This window comes from Bufo gargarizans, chromosome 5, assembly GCF_014858855.1.
Source record: "Bufo gargarizans isolate SCDJY-AF-19 chromosome 5, ASM1485885v1, whole genome shotgun sequence".
NCBI lineage: Eukaryota > Metazoa > Chordata > Amphibia > Anura > Bufonidae > Bufo > Bufo gargarizans.
In genome coordinates, this window is record NC_058084.1 from 219,040,924 (window position 1) to 219,060,314 (window position 19,391).

The 19,391-nt window shown below is 42.1% G+C and overlaps 1 protein-coding gene across 1 annotated transcript in view; it reads left to right on the forward strand.

Annotated features, from left to right (window-relative positions):
* PKD1L1 (polycystin 1 like 1, transient receptor potential channel interacting) overlaps positions 1 to 19,391 on the forward strand; it is a 405,256-nt gene that overhangs the window by 268,409 nt on the left and 117,456 nt on the right. The window contains exons 43-46 of the mRNA XM_044295257.1: positions 322 to 538; positions 10,943 to 11,116; positions 14,364 to 14,483; positions 14,699 to 14,771. Of these exons, the coding sequence (XP_044151192.1) occupies positions 322 to 538; positions 10,943 to 11,116; positions 14,364 to 14,483; positions 14,699 to 14,771 (584 nt within the window). The remainder of the gene's footprint in view (positions 1 to 321; positions 539 to 10,942; positions 11,117 to 14,363; positions 14,484 to 14,698; positions 14,772 to 19,391) is intronic.

Consider the following 19,391-nt stretch of genomic DNA (forward strand, 5'->3'; position numbering starts at 1 on the left):
TGGGCAACAACATTGCCATTAAATGTGCTATATATATATAAATAAAAGTTGAAATGCATTTCTCACTCTATCAAGCTTGCCATGTGCACTTTTTAAATTTGATCAATCAATTGGTTAGTGTAATGTTTACTATCTTTACTCACTCCAAACACTCCACACAGTTACTCCGCCCACTCCAGTTGTAGACTACTGGTGGAGGCAAAACACTTCACACAATTTCCCCAGAAATTGTAGCTTTTCTAGTTACTATTAAAATACTATTGGATGAACATTTAAAGTGATCTATATGTTTTGATAGCAGATGTTATTTATTTTTCCCAGTGTATTGGAAAGTCTTGGGCCATTGTGGAAGATTCACATTTGGCATAACAACAATGGTTACTCTCCTAGCTTGTACCTTAGCCATGTGATTGTCAAAGACCTGCAGAGTGGAACCAGTTGGTTTTTCTATGCAGAATGTTGGCTGGCCATTGACGAAGGAGATGGGAAAGTTGAGCGTGAACTGACATCTGTAGGATATGGATTAGGATTCAGAAGGGTATGTCTGCATTAATCACTTGCAAATTCAAATAAGATTGTCTTCCTTTGCTCTAAGAAAAAATGAAATGTACTAGAAGGTGTAAGTAATATGCATAGTATGTTTGAATCATATGAGCACTCAGCTTTGGTTACAACAGTTTTAGAAATGGTGAATACATTGGGTGTACACAGTTCTTGCACCAGATTTCATATAGACGTGTATTAACCCCTTAACTCAAACTGCTGTGCATGTACGGCGGGGGATCCATTGCCAGAATGCATTCCGCCATACATGCACTGTGGACTGATTGGGCGGGCACTGGAACGATGCAATCCCTATCACTGCAGGGGTCCAGCAGTCCCTGGTAGGCAGGCCCCTACCGTATCCACAGACAGCGATGTCGGCGGATTAACCCCTTCTATGCCGCAGTCCGCGCTGACCACGTCATAGAAGTTTGACACTGGAGTTATATCTAACATCTGGTGGCTAATAGGGTTGAGTGAACCTGAACTGTAAAGATTGGGTTCCTACCGAACTTTAGGATTTTTGGACCCCAAACTCGAACTTTTCAGTAAAAGTTTGGGTTCCAGTTCGGTGTTCGGCGATTTAATGGCGCTTTTTGAAAGGCCATTTTGTGCAAGTTCAGTGCACCAGCACATCATATGTGCCAGGGACAATAATTTAGCCCTGTTCTTTTAGCTCATTGGGCAACATATACCCATTTTTTAAGTGCACTTGCACTGCATATGTGCCAGGGGAAGGCAAAATAATATAGGGAATCGTTCTGTGAGTTCAAGGACCCAGGGGGTGACATATTCAAATTTTTTTCTGTAAAGTACAATCAAAGTAAATCCATCTGTTAGATTCTGTGGGGACAAAATTTTATATATTTTTTGCTAAAAAGTACATTTGTGCCCTGCACTGCATTTGTGACAGTCCAATACAAGCGTTAAATACTGCAGTTATATTGTTGGTTGACAAATTAAAAAAAAAGTTTTTCTGGCAGGTGAGTGAGCGCATCGAGTCCCCGTGCTGCTGTGGCGGGGACTCGATGTGTCAGAAGGCAGTCCGATGCCGTGCTGAGGCTGTCCAATGCCTTGCACGGCATCGGGAGCTGCCTTCTACCGATGCCGTGGAGATCCAGCCTCAGGCTGGGTCTCCTAGGCAACCTGTTAGTGTATGACTCAGTGTCATACACTAACAGGCAATGCATTACAATACAGATGTTTTGTAATGCATTGCAGAGGGGATCAGACCCCCAAAAGTTGAAGTCCCAGAGTGGGACAGAAATAAAGTTTAAAAAAAAAGTAAAAAAAGGTGTTTTGATTAAAAACAATAGTTTCAAGTTAAAAAAAAGAAAAAAAAAAGCCCCTTTCCCCTGATTTTATGATAAAAAATAGAAAAAAAATCTATAAATATATGACATGATCCACCCCGTCCGATAGAAATCATCAAAAAAATAAAAACTGAGCTTTTTTGGACAATTTTTGTCACCTTACATCACTAAAACTGCAACACCAAGCGATCAAAAAGGTGTATGCCCCCCAAAATAGTACCAATCTAACTGTCACCTTATCCCGAAAAAATTAGCCCCTACATAGGACAAGCGCCCCAAAAATAAAAAATAACTATGGCTCTGACTATGGAGACACTAAAACATGATTTTTTTTCAAAATTGCTTTTACTGTGTTAAAAGTATATATTTTTTTAAGTATACATATTAGGTATCGCCACGTCTGTAACAACCTGCTCTATAAAAATACCACATGACCTAACCCCTCAGATGAACACCTTAAAAAAAAAAAACGGTGTAAAAAAAAGCCATTTTTTGTCACCTTACACCACAAAAAGTGTAATAGCAAGTGATCAAAAAGTCATATGCACCCCAAAATTGTACCAATCAAACCGACATCTCATCCCGCAAAAATAATACCCTACCTAAGAGAATCGCCCAAAAATAAAAATAAACTATGGCTCTCAGACACTAAAACATGATTTTATTTTTTGTTTCAAAAATGATATTAGTGTATACAACTTAAATAAATAAATAAAAAGTATAAATATTAGGTATCGCCACCATCTAGCCTTCAGGAAGAAGCTCAAGACCCACCTCTTCTGAAAGCACAGGCAGTCAAGGGCTGCAAAAGCACCTTGAGGCGATTTAGTTCGCAATTGTAGCGCTATATAAGTTATTCATTCATTCATTCAGTCTGGTCCTTATGTTGAAAAATGGCCCAGTCCTTAAGGGGTTCATTTTAGGCACAAACTACTCTTGTAGATAGTGCCGTGTATATAATGGTTTTCTAAAGCAGAATGTCTCCATTAATTTCATTGGAGGGATGTACTCCGCACAGAATTCCACCTTTTAGCTTTCTTCTCTTTTAGGAAGGAATGCTAATTTGCATATATTTTTCTCAGAAAAACAGAGGAGCATCACTTGCCTAAAAGACTCCTCACCTATACTAGGAGAGATAGTACCCCCTGGTATCTTGACCAAGGCCTGTCAGCTAGCTTCAAGGCCTGTTTAAAAGGCTAAGCATTGACACTGGAGTTATATCTAACATCTGGTGGCTAATAGGGTTGAGTGAACCTGAACTGTAAAGATTGGGTTCCTACCGAACTTTAGGATTTTTGGACCCCAAACTCGAACTTTTCAGTAAAAGTTTGGGTTCCAGTTCGGTGTTCGGCGATTTAATGGCGCTTTTTGAAAGGCCATTTTGTGCAAGTTCAGTGCACCAGCACATCATATGTGCCAGGGACAATAATTTAGCCCTGTTCTTTTATCTCATTGGGCAACATATACCCATTTTTTAAGTGCACTTGCACTGCATATGTGCCAGGGGAAGGCAAAATAATATAGGGAATCGTTCTGTGAGTTCAAGGACCCAGGGGGTGACATATTCAAATTTTTTTCTGTAAAGTACAATCAAAGTAAATCCATCTGTTAGATTCTGTGGGGACAAAATTTTATATATTTTTTGCTAAAAAGTACATTTGTGCCCTGCACTGCATTTGTGACAGTCCAATACAAGCGTTAAATACTGCAGTTATATTGTTGGTTGACAAATTAAAAAAAATTGTGACCGAGAAGTAATTGTATAAAATTTGCCTGTCACACTGTTGTGTGACCTCAATAAATATTTCCTCTTTATGACACCGGCACTGCCTTACTCTCAGTGAACTTAATTTGCTGAGTGAACGCAAAGAATGAGGAGAGGGTCAAATAAGGGACGTGGCCCGGTCGTGGTGCTGTTGGTGGAGCTCCTGTTGCGGGGAGAGGACGTGGTCGATCTGTGCCAGCTACACGCACAAGTGAAACACCTTCCTCAGGTGCGAGTAGGCGTCAGAACCTTCAGCATTATTTGGTAGGGCCGAATGCGGCTCTACGAATGGTGAGGCCAGAACAGATACAGGCAATAGTAGATTGGGTGGCTGACAGTGCCTCCAGTTCCTTCACATTGTCTCCCACCCAGTCTCCTGCTGAAAGATCAGAGTTGGCACCTGCAGCCCATGTCCATCTGTCTTTCACCTCACCCCCTTGCAAATCAGCCAAGCAGTCTGAGCCCTAAGTCATGTAGCAGTCTCTTCTGCTTTTTGATGACTCTGCTAGCAGGGCTTGCCAGGGCCATCCACATAGCCCTACCCCAGAAGTGGAAGAGATAGAGTGTACCGATGCCCAACCGCTTATTTTTCAGAATGAGTACATGGGAGGACCACCACAGCACGTCTCGGATGATAACGAAACAATGGTGCCAACTGCTGTGGCTTTCTGAAGAAAAATAAATATATGTTAGGACCGCGCTACAATATTCGGTAGAAAAATACAAAGTTTATAATTCCTCGGGTGTTCCTTTCAACTCGATCCTCAGTTGATCTCCTTCTTCATCACCATCACTTCAACCTCTATACCGACCAGCAGTAAGCAACTCATATATAGTCTCCTTTTTCCACAATACCAGATTAAACCGCAGCCATCTTTCCTTCAAAAAAGAAATCAACATAGGGCAGACCCGCTGATGAAAAGCATTCAATATCTTTTATTATACTCACAGTTTCCTCTTTCACAAATCGCATATACATATAAAATACTGCCCGACCTTGGTTTCGCACCTGCTTCATCTGGGGCGTCTCCTGCTGTGGCTTTCTGCAGTGTGCAGACCGACAAGGAGGGCAGGGATGAAGACTGGGCGGAAGATGATGTGGAGGACGATGAGGTCCTCGACCCCACATGGAATCAAGGTCATGAGAGTGACCTGTTTAGTTTGGAGGAATTTGCGGTGGTCACACAGAGCCACCAGCACAGCAGAAGAGGGAGCAGGGTGCAAAAGCGGAGCGGCCGTCCCCTAGACAGTACGCCTGCTACTGCCCACCGCACCAAGGGACTGAGCACACCAAAGCCAGCTCCAAGGAGTTCTTCAGACAATGTGCTGATGACAAGACACAAGTTGTTTGCACACTGTGCAATCAGAGCCTGAAGCAAGGCATAAACGTTCTAAACCTGAGCACTATCTGCATGACCAGGCATCTAAGTGCAAAGCACGAGCTGCAGTGGAGTAGACACCTCAAAAACCAAGAAAGGTCTATGGCGTCTCCTGATTCCTCTTCTGCTGCAGTCTCTGCTTCTTCATCCCCCTCTGGAGTGACAGTGGCACCTGCCACCCCTGCAAACAGAGGATCTGCCAGCAACACCACCACCTGGTGGCTCACCAAGCATCTCCACAATGTCCCATGGAAGTGTTCAGCTGTCTATCTACCAAACACTGGAGTGAAAGAGGAAGTACCCCCCTACCCACCCGCTATCCCTGGCCCTGAATGCCAGCATTTCAAAATGACTGGCCTCTGAAATGCTGTCATTCCACCTGGTGGAGACAGAGAGTTTTAAAAGCCTTATGGTGGTGGCTGTCCTACAGTACGTTGTGTCCAGCCGCCACTACTTTGCCAGGCAAGCCATCCCTTCCCTGCACAACTAAATGGGGGAAAAAATCAGGTGTGCACTGCGCAACGCCATCTGTGGCAAAGTCAACCTAACTACGGATACATCCGCACACTGGATAAATGCAGTGGCGGCTGGGCCTGAGGCGGATAGCAGTTTGGTGCATGTCCTTCCACCACTGAGGATTGCAGGGCGCTTCTCTTTACCTTCTGTTTCTTCTTCATCCTACTCTGCTTCCTCATCCTCTACCGCCTCCTCATCCAGTCAGCATAACACCTTCACCACCAACTTCAGGACAGCCAGGGGTAAACGACAGCAGGTAGTCTGTTTAGGGGACAAACCCCACACCGCACAGGAGCTGTGGACGGGCATGAAACAACAGACCGATGAGTGGTTGGTGCTAGTGAGCCTCAAGCCCGGCCTGGTGGTGTGTGATAATGGGTGAAATCTCGTAGCAGCTCTCGGCCTAGCCAGTCACATCCCTTGCCTGGCGCATGTGCTGAATTTGGTGGTGCAGAGGTTCCTGAAAAATTACCCAAATATGTCAGAGCTGCTCCAGAAAGTTCGGTCCGCCTGTGCGCTCTTTTGGCGTTCTCACCCTGCTGCTGCTCGCCTGTCAGCACTGCAGCATAACTTCGGCCTTCCCGCTCACTACCTCATATGCGACGTGCCCACAAGGTGGAACTCCAGCTTGCACATTCTGGCCAGACCGTGCGAGCAGCAGCAGTTGATAGTGGAGTTTCAGCTGCAGCGCACTCTGCGGAACAGCACCACTTCACCACCAATGAGTGGGCCTCCATGCGAGACCTGTGTGCCTTGTTGCGCTGTTTTGAGTACTCTACCAACATGGCCAATGCCGATAACGCCGTTCTCAGCGTTACTATCCCACTTCTATGCCTCCTTGGAAAAGCGCTTCAGGCGATGATGAAAGAGGATATGGCACAGGAGGAAGAGGGATCATTTACACTTCATACGCCAAGTACACAATTGTCCAGCCAGGGCACAGTTCTGGAGGATGACGAGGTGGAGGATTCGGAGGAGGAGATGGAGGATGAGGAACTGTGTTCACAGCAGGGCAGCACCCAAACCAGTTTATGGCCATAACTGTTGCGTGGCTGGGGGGATACAGAGGACACAGACGATACACCTCCCACAGAGGACAGCTTGTCGTTGCCTCTGGGCAGCCTGGCACACATGAGCGATTACATGCTGAAGTGTCTCCGCAACGACCGCCGAGTTGGCCACATTCTATGTTGTGCCGATTACTGGGTGGCCACGCTGCTGGATCCCTGTTACAAGGACAACGTAACGTCCTTAATTCCGTCACTGGAGCGTGATCGTAAGATGCGTGAGTATAAGCGCACGCTGGTAGATGCGCTGCTTATGGCATTCCCACCTGACAGCAGGGGCAAAGTGGAAGCACAAGGTGAAGGAAGAGGAGGAGGAAGATGTCGCCACCTTTGAAGGCAGGGTTAGCATGGCCGAAATGTGGAAAAGCCTACACGTACTGAATGATGGGTCTGCCCTCTTCAACTTCTAGGTCTCCAAATTGGGCACATGGCCTGAGCTTGCCCTTTATGCCTTGGAGGTGCTGGCCTGCCCTGCAGCCAGTGTATTGTATTGTCTCAACGTGTGTTTAGCACGGCAGGGGGAGTTATCACAGACAAGTGCAGCCGCCTGTCCACAGCTAATGTGTACAAGCTCACATTCATTAAAATGAACCAGGCATGGATCCCACAGGACTTGTCTGAATAGACATGTATACCGGTCTTACCCAGCCATTGTTCTACTTCGGTGCACTTTCTCATTGTTGTATTTTTAATATTTCCAATTGTTTTGGGGTGTACCCTAATAAAAATAAATAAATAAATAATTAAAACCAAAAACCAGTGTTGGCTACCTCCTCCGCTTCCACCTACACTTCTACGTCCCCCTACTCCTTAACCTGCTACACCATATGGACCTCCACCTCCGAGATCAAGATTATTTATTTATTTTTTTTAAGTATTTTATGTTCTTTTCAGTCATTACTATTTTATCTGATACATTGTTGGGTGACATATCCCAAATTTTCTGCTCTGCATTGTGGACAGGGAAATGCATTTCACTAATTTGTTGTTTCATTGTAGGGTAATATTCACCAATTTTTGTTGTGATATACCCCTGCTCTACATAGTATACATGGAAATGCATTTGACTAATTTGTCTGTTACATTGTTTGGTGAAATTCCCACATTTGTGGCTGTAATATACCCCTGCTCTACATAGTGGACAGGGAAATACATTTCCCTAATTCGTCTGTTACATTGTCAGGTGAAATTCACCAGTTTTTGGCTGTGATATACCCCTGCTCTACATAGAGGACAGGGAAATACATTTAACTAATTCGTCTGTTACATTGTCGGGTGAAATTCCCAAATTTTTGGCTGTGATATGCCCCTGCTCTACATAGTGGACAAGGAAATACTTTTCATTAATTTGTCTGTTGCATTGTTGGGTGACATTCACCAATTCTTGTCTGTGATATACCCCTGCTCTACCTAGTGGACAAGGAAATACATTTCACTAATTCGTCTTTTACATTGTTGGGTGACAAATGCTTATCTTTTGCGCTAGAAAGTACATTTGCGGCCTACACTGCATTTAGGACAGTACGAATCGTGATGCCAGAACAAGTACAGACGATAGTAAATTGGGGGGCTGACAGTGCCTACGGTTCCTTCGCATTGTCTCCCACCCAGTCCCCTGCTGAAAGATCAGAGTTGACACCTACAGCCCATGGCCATCTGTCTTTCAACTCACCCCCTTGCAAATAAGGCAAGCAGTCTGAGCCCCAAGTCATGGAGCAGTCTGTTATGCTTTTTGATAACTTTGCTGGCAGGGTTTCCATGGGCCATCCACATATCCCTGCCCCAGAAGTGGAAGAGATTGAGTGCACTGATGGCCAACCACTTATGTTTCAGGATGAGGACATGGGAAGACCACTGCAGCACGTCTCTGATGATGACAAAACACAGGTGCCAACTGCTGCGGCTTTCTACAGTGCGCACATCAACAAGGAGGGCAGGGGTAAAGAATGAGTGGAAGATGATGTGGAGGATGATGAGGTACTAGACCCTACATGGAATCAAGGTCATGCGAGTGACCTGTCTAGTTCGGAGGAAGAGGCGGTGGTCGCACCAGCACAGCAAAAGAGGGAGCAGGGTGCAAAAGCGTCTGTTACATTCTTGGATGACATTTTACAATTTTTGCCGTGAATAAACCCCTGCTCTGCATAGTTGACAGGGACCGAGATTTTTAAAAATAGTCTGTTCCATTGGTGGGTGACATTAATCCATTTTTGCAGATGAAAAACTCCTGCTCTGCATAGGTGGCAGGAACTTAAATTTCTAAAATTCATCTTTAATTGACGCGCGCCCCCTCCTTCGATCCTTCCGCTTTAATAACTTGTCCCACTTTTCCGCTCGATCACATTTCATCCCTTTCTCACGCTACCTCTCCTGCCTGGAACCCTGATTCCCCGCTACCTGTGATCACCATGGTAGGCGCAGAAAAGAACATCGAAAGTTGATAGGGAAGATATCCAATGACCTAAGCTTGCCTTTTACACCTGGGAGGTGCTGGCCTGCCCTGCAGCCAGTGTATTGTCTGAACGTTTGTTTAGCACGGCAGGAGGGGGTTATCACAGACAAGAACAGCCGCCTTTCCACAGCCAATGTCGACAAGCTCACGTTCATTAAAATGAACCAGGCAGGGATCCCACAGGACTTTTCCGTACCTTGTGCAGAATAGACATGTACAGTGTATACCTGCCTCACCCAGCCATTGTTGTACTCCAGCGCACTTTCTCTTTGTTTTTATTTTTTATATTTCCCAATGTTTTGGAGTCTACCAAAATTTTAACAAACAAATAAAATAAAAAACAAAACAAAAAACCAGTGTTGGCTACCTCCTCCTCCACCGCTTCTTCCACCTACACCGCCACATCAACCGCCTCCTCAACCTCCTACTCCATATGGACCTCCTCCTTCTCGATCAAGATTATAATTTTTTAATTTTACGTATTTTGTTATTTTAAGTCATTTCCCTATCCACATTTGTTTGCAGAGCACTTGTCATGCTCTTAACCATATTTTTCTGCCATTTGCAGCCCTCTAGCCCTTTCCATGACTTCTTTTAGAGCCATTTTAGTGCTCCAAAGTTCGGGTCCCCATTGACTTCAATAGGGTTCGGGGTCAAGTTAGGGTCCCGAACTCGAACTTTTTTGGGAAGTTTGGCCGAACCCGTCGAACCCGAACATCCAGGTGTCTGCTCAACTCTAGTGGCTAACAATGGCAAAATTTTTTGTTCCTTTCAGAATGAAATCTATATTTTCATACCCAGAGGAGGCTTATCTAACCTATAAGACTTCTCTTGCAGCTGAATCAACCAGCTTTTTTCAGGTCAAAGTCCTTGATGGAATGTGAAGTAAATACACCAGTAGTTATGAGCCTGCTTAGTAAGCAATGTACTTTAATCCAAATGTAAATTTAAAGTAAAAAATATATATAAATGTATAGATTTCTGCTTGGTATAATCATGTAGCTTCTGAATTGTTGTATGTTACAGATTATTTATTTTAAGTGATTGTGCCAACCCAACAGTAAAATATATGCAAGTTTGAAAGACATCAGTGTGAAGTATGTGCTTAAAGAAAACCCCTCACCGCAATAAGCAGTGCAACCTACAAGAAGCATGTTATAGAGCAGAAGGAGTTGACCAGATAGTTTTGTGGGAAAAGATTCAGCAAAACTTGTAATTTATTCATTTAAATCTCTGCTATTTCTTAGCTCAGTCAGGGGTGGATTGGCCTTAGACCTTACAGGGAAATATCCCGGTGAGACGAAGCCCAGGGGGCCGGACAGTGGACGTTTTTGGGGATTTATGATAGACTGTGGTATTTGGCTCTTTTGGGGGTGGTATAATGCGTCACAGTATGATATTACTGGTCAAGCCTTCCATCAATTTGGACCCAACTACAAAACAGGGCCACTTTTAGTATTTTTTCCAGGGCCACTTTAAGTTCCCAGTCCACCCCTGAGCTTAGTTGTAAACGGGGTCCGTCGTATCAGTGACTGACCGCTCGCATCAGAGAATGCGAGCAATTACTGAGCTTAGCTGAACAGAGATTTAAATGCATAATTTACAATAAATAACCAAGTTTTGCCAAATCTTTCCTTAAAAACTTATATATCAAACTGCTCAGCTTCTCTGTTTGTCGGATTAAGTTTGGGGATGAAAAATCTGATCGGAAGTGCTCTAATTGTCTAGAAAACTCTCTTTTTCTAACCTCTCTCTTGACCATCTCTCAAAACAAATCACAAAAAAATCATTTCTTTTGGACCTAACCTTTTTGGAAAATTCACAAATTTTAGAATCAATTCTCTCACCTCTAGTAGTTTAACATGTATATCTGTTACATGATGTCTTTTTTTTTTTTTTTGTACCAGCTCTTCTACTGCAAATTTACTGAATATCTGGAGGACTTCCATTTCTGGGGTTCTGTTTTTAGCCAGCCTTCTTACAGTTGGTTTTCCCATACACAACGTATAACGACATGTTTTGTCTTATTATTGGGATACATGTGCTTGAATGCTTTACTTATTCACTTGGAAGAAGATCAGGTATGTAACTAATCTATACAGTCCTATATACTGTTTTAAGATGTATGAAGTTACAGTATGTGAAGTTTTTCTTCAACAATGCCTTTTTGCCTTTTTACAGAATGCAATTTTTTTTATAATATTTACAAATAAGTGTTTTTTACATTATGTGACATACATGTTACATAAAAAAACACAAACATTTGGGAAGGATATACTTTGATATATTGCCTATGTAATATAGTATGCCTTCAGTGTTGCAGTTTCCTAAATAAATGTTCACAATGCTGTAAATGTTTGGATGTCAAAAAGTAATGTTGTCACATGTATAGTGGCAAGCTAGTAAACAGCTTTGAGACACATACAGTTGCAGGAAAAAGTAAGTGAACCTTTTGCAATTACCTGGATTTCTGTATTGATTACTAAATAAATGTGGTCTGGTTGTTATGTTAAGCTTAGACGGGCAGATAACTTTGCAGATCATAGCTAACAAGTGTTTGCATGAATACTCGCTAGGGCTGCAGCTATCAATTATTTTAGTAATAAAACTAATTAAAAGGACATTTTCTACAAAAAAATCATCAGTCCCCCATGACATCAGTCCTCAGAGCCATCAGCCTCCCCAGTGCCATCAGCTCCCCCCAGTTCCATTGGTTCCTCTGCCAGTGCCACCAGCTACCCCCAGTGCCATGAACTCCCTCATGCCATCAGTTCCCTCAGTCTCCTCCTAGCCATCAATCCCCATTGTAAGTCAAATCAAATACTTACCTTTCCTGCTAGCGGTGCCACCAACACACCACAGCTCTTCCACTGTCCTCTTCATGCAATGCACCCTATCACACTGACTGATATTTGGCCAGAATAAGGGCTGATGGAAAAGAAACGCATCCAATGGTGCACGTTTACACAGGCCTATTAAAGCTTTTTCAGATGAACAAGTCCATTGTTGGCATTACGCTCCGTGTGTTAGCGTGATCCTCTGTTCTGGACTTGTAGGAGCACATGGCATTACCATGATTTTTAATGCCATGTGCCTCTGCTTGACCTTACAGATACAGAATCACAGTGACATAAAGCTGTCATTATGATCCTGTAGAAGTAAGGTCAAGCAGAGGCATATAGAATTATAAATCATGATAGCGTGATTCCCACAATAGACTCGCTCGTGTGCAACAGCCCTTACACGGGTCAATGCAAAGTGAATGTGGAAGGGAAGATAGGTACTGCAGGCATTCCTCCCTCATTCAGTTCTACTGATTACAGCAGTATGTTCCTGATTGCAAAGGGAGAAGTGCTGCCGATATGCATTTATATCTATCATCGTGCTGAAAGATGCCAATAAACAGACAAAAGAGCATTTGCTCGTTCATTGACTAATCGGCCACATGATTATACCGGCCAATTACACTTCCCAATGAATGGCATGAATATTGTTCAGTTTTATGAACTCTGCAGGATAAAAAAGCGTGTACTATGCTTTTGGATTCCTTTTTCCCCCCAAAGTGTATGTTAAACACAGGACAAAAACATGGTCTGACCAGCCCCTTATAGAAATGCATGAAGCTGGAAAAAGATCTGTGTGTACAGTACATCGATACAGACAGTGACCCAAAGAAGACAGGTAAGTCAACTAAGGCTACCTTCACACTTGCGTTCGGAGCGGATCCGTCTGGTATCTGCACAGACGGATCCGCTCCTATAATGCAAACAATGGTATCCGTTCAGAACGGATCCGTCTGCATTATATTTCAGAAAAAAGTCTAAGTCCAATTTGTAGTCAGACGGATCCGTCCAGACTTTACATTGAAAGTCAATGGGGGACGGATCAGTTTGAAATTGCACCATAAGTCTGGACAGACCCGTTTGGCTCCGCACGGCCAGGCGGACACGAAAACGCTGCAAGCAGCGTTCGGGTGTCCGCCTGCTGAGCGGAGCGGAGGCCAAACAGAGCCATACTGATGCATTCTGAGCGGATCCGCATCCACTCAGAATGCATTGAGGCTGTACGGATTCGTTTGGGGCCACTTGTGAGAGCCTTCAAATGGAACTCACAAGCGGAACCCCGAACGCAAGTGTGAAAGTAGCCTATGAATGGTTGAAAAAGAAGATTTGTATTTGAATGACCAAGTCAGAATCCAGACTTTAACCCTATTGACATGCTGTGGCATGACCAGGCTTATTTTTTTTCTACACAAGGCATCCCAGAAATATTGATGAACTGAAACACATTTGCAGGGAGGAATTGTCCAAAATTCTTCTTCAATGTTGGCCAAATCTTATATCCAGTTACAGAATAAAGTTGATCTATAGGTTATTATATTGTAGGATTCACTTACTCTTTCCCCCTGTGGATGTTTACTCAATGTGTCCAACAAATGACATGAAAGGTACAACTTTTTGTGTGTTATTAGTGTAGTAAGATTATGTTCACAATTGTAACATGTTCTCAAAGCTTTACACAATTCAGATATGTACCTGCTACAAATAAGTACAATTTTCAGAAGAGAAATGTAATAAGATGATGAGGGCCACCCTCAGTGCTAAAAAGAACCAAAAAGTGAGTTCTACACCCTGCTGCACTGAGCATCCTGTGTGTGCTTTATCCATACCTCTAAATCCTTTCTTCATGTGACATGTTGTGACCAGCGTCCTGGCTGGACCAAAATATACATTTTATTCAGTCACCGTGCAGACACTCTGAATTGTTTATGAATTTATGAATGGTCAATTTTGCTTATTAATTGTGGATAAATAAATTGTTATTGAATTGCATTTGAACTTGGAGAGTGCTGTGGGTCTTCTATCAAGTATTAGGGTATGGCCACACGGTCAGGTTTTTGCGTGCAGTTTTTGAAACTACTGTAAAATCAGGAGTGGATCATAAAAGGAGAGAAAGTATAGATATGACAGAAAGGGCAGATATGATTTCTTTTTTTTGAATTGACTCTTGGTTTTGATTTTCAAAACTGCATTTATAAACCTGGTTGTGTAGCTGTACCCTTATGGAAATATATCAGCTACTTTCAAATACACACAATCATGTATTTGCATAATAGCAGATAATACTTTTCCCTCAGAGCAACAGTAAAATAACATTGAGACCCCAACTATATAGGAGTTTTATCTCTCTGTGCTGACTGATACAGAGGGACAATATTTTGCCTTTAATTTTCAATTATATATATATATACATACTCTGGAAGTTATTAGTGACTTTGGATGACAGTTTTTAATTGTTCACTTTTTTCTTTTTTTGTGCAATTACAAGTATACTGTTGAGATCGGCCTTATTGAAATCTCTACCATTTCTATGGCATGTGGACTGAAAGTTACTCTTGCTGTATATCCTGTTATCGTAGTATTATCTCTTCTGTTTAGATTTAGTCAGGTAAGATACAAATTTTACACAAATGTTTTGATGATGGTGATGATTTGTAGTAATAGTAGTAATATGTTATAAATTATGCAACTACTAATATTAATTACATTAATGTATGTTTGTTCCCGTTAATAAATAAAAAATCTGTATATAAAACTTTTGCAGAATGTATTACATGTACAGTATATGTTTGCCATGATTATTTTTTTTTCATTTTCTTATAGAAAAAGTTTACCAAAGATTCTGGAGAAAACCAATTAAAAATGGTAAAAGGCTCTCAAATAGACACTACTGAAGGTGAGAGGAAAAAAAATCTCTGCGATGCTTAGTAGCTTCTGTGATATATTTTTTAGTTCTGCTTGGCAGCTAGCTAAAATAAATAGGTATAGCATAGCCTTTTATTAAGGCTGTCCGTGTGATCACTTTAAAGCACTCTGTTTCTCCATATGCAAAAAGAGCTTTCAGTGTACATTTTGGAGCAAGAGTGGGAAGGCGACAACACCAAGGAAGGAAGCCTTTCACACAGACAGAGTCACCAGTGCAGCCTCTGACATCCAGCTCTCTGCATTGAATCTGTATGTCAGTGCTCACTAGGCAGACAACATACTTGAGATATATGTGCAGCTGCTGGCTCATGTGTCTGGGTGGGAGTAAGCAGTGGTATACACTAGGTGAATGGAGCAGGGCATCACTCTTCCATTTGTGGCAGTGGAATCAGTAGTATATGTCAGTATGAGGTAGATGAGGGAGTCTTCTCAAGTCTGGAGATATAGCTTTGAGGAGCAGGCTGCATATGAAGTGGAAGCTGCACTGTATACTGTATAGGTAAGAAGTTCTCATGTATGCCTGAATTGCAGAGATGGCTAACTAGGTTGGCTTTTTTGAAGATGAGCTCAGGAGAGTAAGATCTCGGAAGGTACAGACCAGTGTGGATGTGAAAGATTATTATGGGGCTCAGAAGTATAAGCATATTTACTGTCTACTGTATATACGTTCTCAGTCTATGCGTTTCTTACTGTTTTGTCCCTTTCATCACACTTTGCAAATCCTGAAGCTTTACAGTATAGCATCTTTTGGTGCATGCACCCAGATCCCTGAAGAGGTTTATACTTGTCATGTGATAACAACATACTGTATGTAGCTTTGCCCACATAACAAGCGCATCAGGGGAACGGCAGCTGAAGAAAATACTGAAAGTGGGAGATGGGAATAACCCTTTAAAGGGGTTTTCTAGGTTTTTAATATTGGCAGCGTATCCTCAGGTTGGGTTATCAATGTCAGGTCAGCTGGGGTCTGACACCCTGGACACCCACCAATCAGTCGTTCCAGAGTAGCTCAAGTGAATAGGAACACTGCATAAATCAGCTCCGTCCACTACACAGGGGATGAAGCTATATAGTACTGGTGCTGAAGCTACTCAGGACCAGCTGATCTGTGGGAGTGCAGGGTGTCTGACCCCTACCAGTCCAATCTTGAAGGTGTAACCTGAGGATAGTTTTTGTTTTTTATAATTCCACCCAGTTTGACATTTTCCAGCTTCCCATTACATTGCATGTAATAGTAAATGGTGCCATTAGACTGTACAGCTTGTCCAACAAAAAACTAAAGAACTAAGAACTGAGAATAATAAAAACATTATGCCTATGGGGTGGATGTGAGTAAAAATGAAAATTGGCCTAGTCCTGAAGGAGTTAAAGGGATTTTCAAGTGGGTGCTATCCTATGCAGGTTGTACATACAGTAAGTAAGGCTCCCAAACTTAATAAAGGAGTGTTAGAGACAGCAATTATCACACACAATGCAGCAGGGACCCTAAGAAGCCCAATTACTATAGTGTGTAATTGAAGAATCCAATAAGCAGCTATAGTGAAGATTGAAAGTTATTGAACTCTACAGAATTGTCTATATTTCGCCATAAATGAGATTTTCACAGAAGTCCAAAAATAGATGTAGATAACTATATAAAATTAATGAGTCAAAAATATTAGACTTGGTTATTTATTTATTGAGGAAAATGATCAAATATGACATGTCTGTGAGTGGCAAACATATGTGAACTTTTAGGATTAGCAGATAATTTGAAGATGAAATTAGAGTCAGGCGTTCAATCAATATAATGAGTGGACAACCAGGTTTATCGAAAGAACAGGGAGCTTTCACAGTCTGATCTTCACAACACATGTTTGTGAAAGTGTACAGTCCTGATCAAAAGTTTAAGACCACTTGAAAAATGGCAAAAAAAATCATATTTAGCATGGCTGGATCTCAACAATGTTCCAAGTAGAGCTTCAACATGCAACAAGAAGAAATAGGAGTGAGACAAAACATTTTGTTGAGCATTCAAATTAATGAAAACAACGAATAAACTGAAACAGGCAGTTTTTCAGCTGATCAAAAGTTTAGGACCACGCCTCCAAAAAAAAAAACTAAAACAGAAAAACTGAAATCCAACTTCCAAACATGAACTCGGTAATGAGTAGCTCCGCCGTTATTGTTCATCACTTCCAAAATTCGTTTCGGCATGCTTGATGCAAGAGTTAGGTGAATAAGGTGAATGGGAACATTTCTCCAAGTGGTGAAGACGGACGCACGAAGGCCATCTAGTGTCTGAAACTGTTGTCCATTTTTGTAAACTTCTCTTGCCATCCATCCCCAAAGGTTCATAATTGGATTTAGATCAGGGAAACACACAGGATGGGCCAAAAGAGTGATGTTTTTCTCCTGGAAGAAGTCCCTTGTCCTGCGGGCATTGTGTACTGTAGCGTTGTCCTGTTGAAAAACCCAGTCGTTACCACACAGACGAGGGCCCTCAGTCATGAGGAATGCTCTCTACAACATCTGGACATAGCCAGCGGCTGTTTGACGCCCCTGCACTTCCTGAAGCTCCATTGTTCCACTGAAGGAAAAAGCACTCCAGACCATTATGGCGCCCCCTCAACTGTGGCGCGTAGAAAACATCTCAGGTGGGATCTGCTCTTCATGCCAGTAACGTTGGAATCCATCAGGACCATCAAGGTAAAAAAAATTCTCATCAGAGAATAAAACTTTCTTCCACCTTTGAATGTCACATGTTTGGTGCTCTCTTGCAAAGTCCAAACAGCAGTTCTGTGGCGTTCAAGGAGACAAGGTCTTTGAAGACGTTTTTTGTTTTTTAAGCCCTTCAGTCTCAGATGCCATCTGATGGTTATGGGGCTGCAGTCAGCACCAGTAAGGGCCTTAATTTGAGTCGAGGATCGTCCAGTGTCTTGACGGACAGCCAATTGGATCCTCCAGCTCAGTGCTGATGACATTTTTTGGGGTCTTCCACTTGACTTTTTTGTTCCATAACCCTCAGGATCATTTTAGAAATTCCAAATGACTGTCTTAGTGCGTCCCACCTCAGCAGCGATGGCGCGCTGTGAGAGACCCTGCTTATGCAGTTAAACAACCCGACCATATTAAAAAAGGTAGAGTTTTTTTTGCCTTTGCCATCACAACATGTGACTACCTGACAGAAAATGACAATGAATCCACATCTTTGCACAGATTTGGCCTTTTAAAGGCATGTGGTCCTAAACTTTTGATCAGCTGAAAAACTGCCTGTTTCAGTTTAATCGTTATTTTCAATTAATTGAATGCTCAAAAAATGTTTTGTCTCAGTCTCATTTCTTCTTGTTGCATGTTGAAGCTCTACTTGGAACCTTGTTAAGATCTAACAATGTAAAATATGATTTTTTGCCATTTTTCAAGTGGTCTTAAACTTTTGATCAGGACTGTATCATGGCACAAACGAAGGATATTTCTGAAGACCTCAGAAGAAGTGTTGTTGATTCTCTCTAGAGATTAGAGAAGTTTTTAAAAATTTTATTTGTCAGCTTTGCCAACGTTCGACAAGAATTTGATTTGTTACAAATTAATTAATTGCAAATTGCTATAAATCCGGTATACACAGGCCAATCTGCTTAAAAGTAACAATGGCTTGTAATACTGATGCACAGTAAATCTACAGTTAACAGAACCGATTAACTATGACTCTTGGTGCACTGCACAGTTATGTACACGGTGATAAATTGTGATCCGTGGGAGTGCAGGGTGTCTGACCCCTGCCAGTCTGATCTTGAAGGTGTATCCTGAGGATAGGCCATCAATATAAAAATCCTGAAACTCATTACCACAAAATTTTCATCTGTGTAGAATTTAAGTTTTCCTAAACTTTGCACCGAATTCCGCTTTGGATGTTTCGCTTCGCTCTGCGCTAATTATCTCTATAAAACTCTCAACTCCTCACACAGAATGAGGCCATTGAATACTGAAGCGCATATTGCCTGTTCTCTGTTGCATAACCAATGGACTGGAGCAATGCATAGATGTTTTCTGCAGTGATAAGTAACATTTCACTTTATGGCACTCTGAATCAATAAGTTTTTAAGGTATAGTGTAGTGTACTGGAAGGTACATTATAATGCCTGGTATGGGACTGTTTTAACAGTTTGGACAGTTTTTTTCCACTGAAGGGTATTGTTAGTGGTATGCTTGAGTGAATAGGGGTCGAATTGCTCTATCTGGACCCAATTTGTTTCAAAACTTTGTTTACAATATCTCCTTCATAGTGCGCTAAAATTCATGGGCTCCGCTGAGGCCTGGAAAATCTTGCTGCAAATAACACAAGACTTCAGTTGTATGCACATAAATTACTGTTCCAAAATCCAAAGCTTCTCTAATGAGATTTTGAAACCGTAAATTAAATAATTTATATGCGTATAACTGAAGTAACGTCTAAGATTTTCCAGGCCTCAGGAGAACCGATACATTTTAGTACAGTACATAGGAGATATTTAGGAGATAAAATTTTCAAATGAATCAGGTTCGTATAGAGGAATCCGATTAGCTCAAGCCTAGATAGTGGTAAAACAGACATACAGATACATTTTAGGTAATT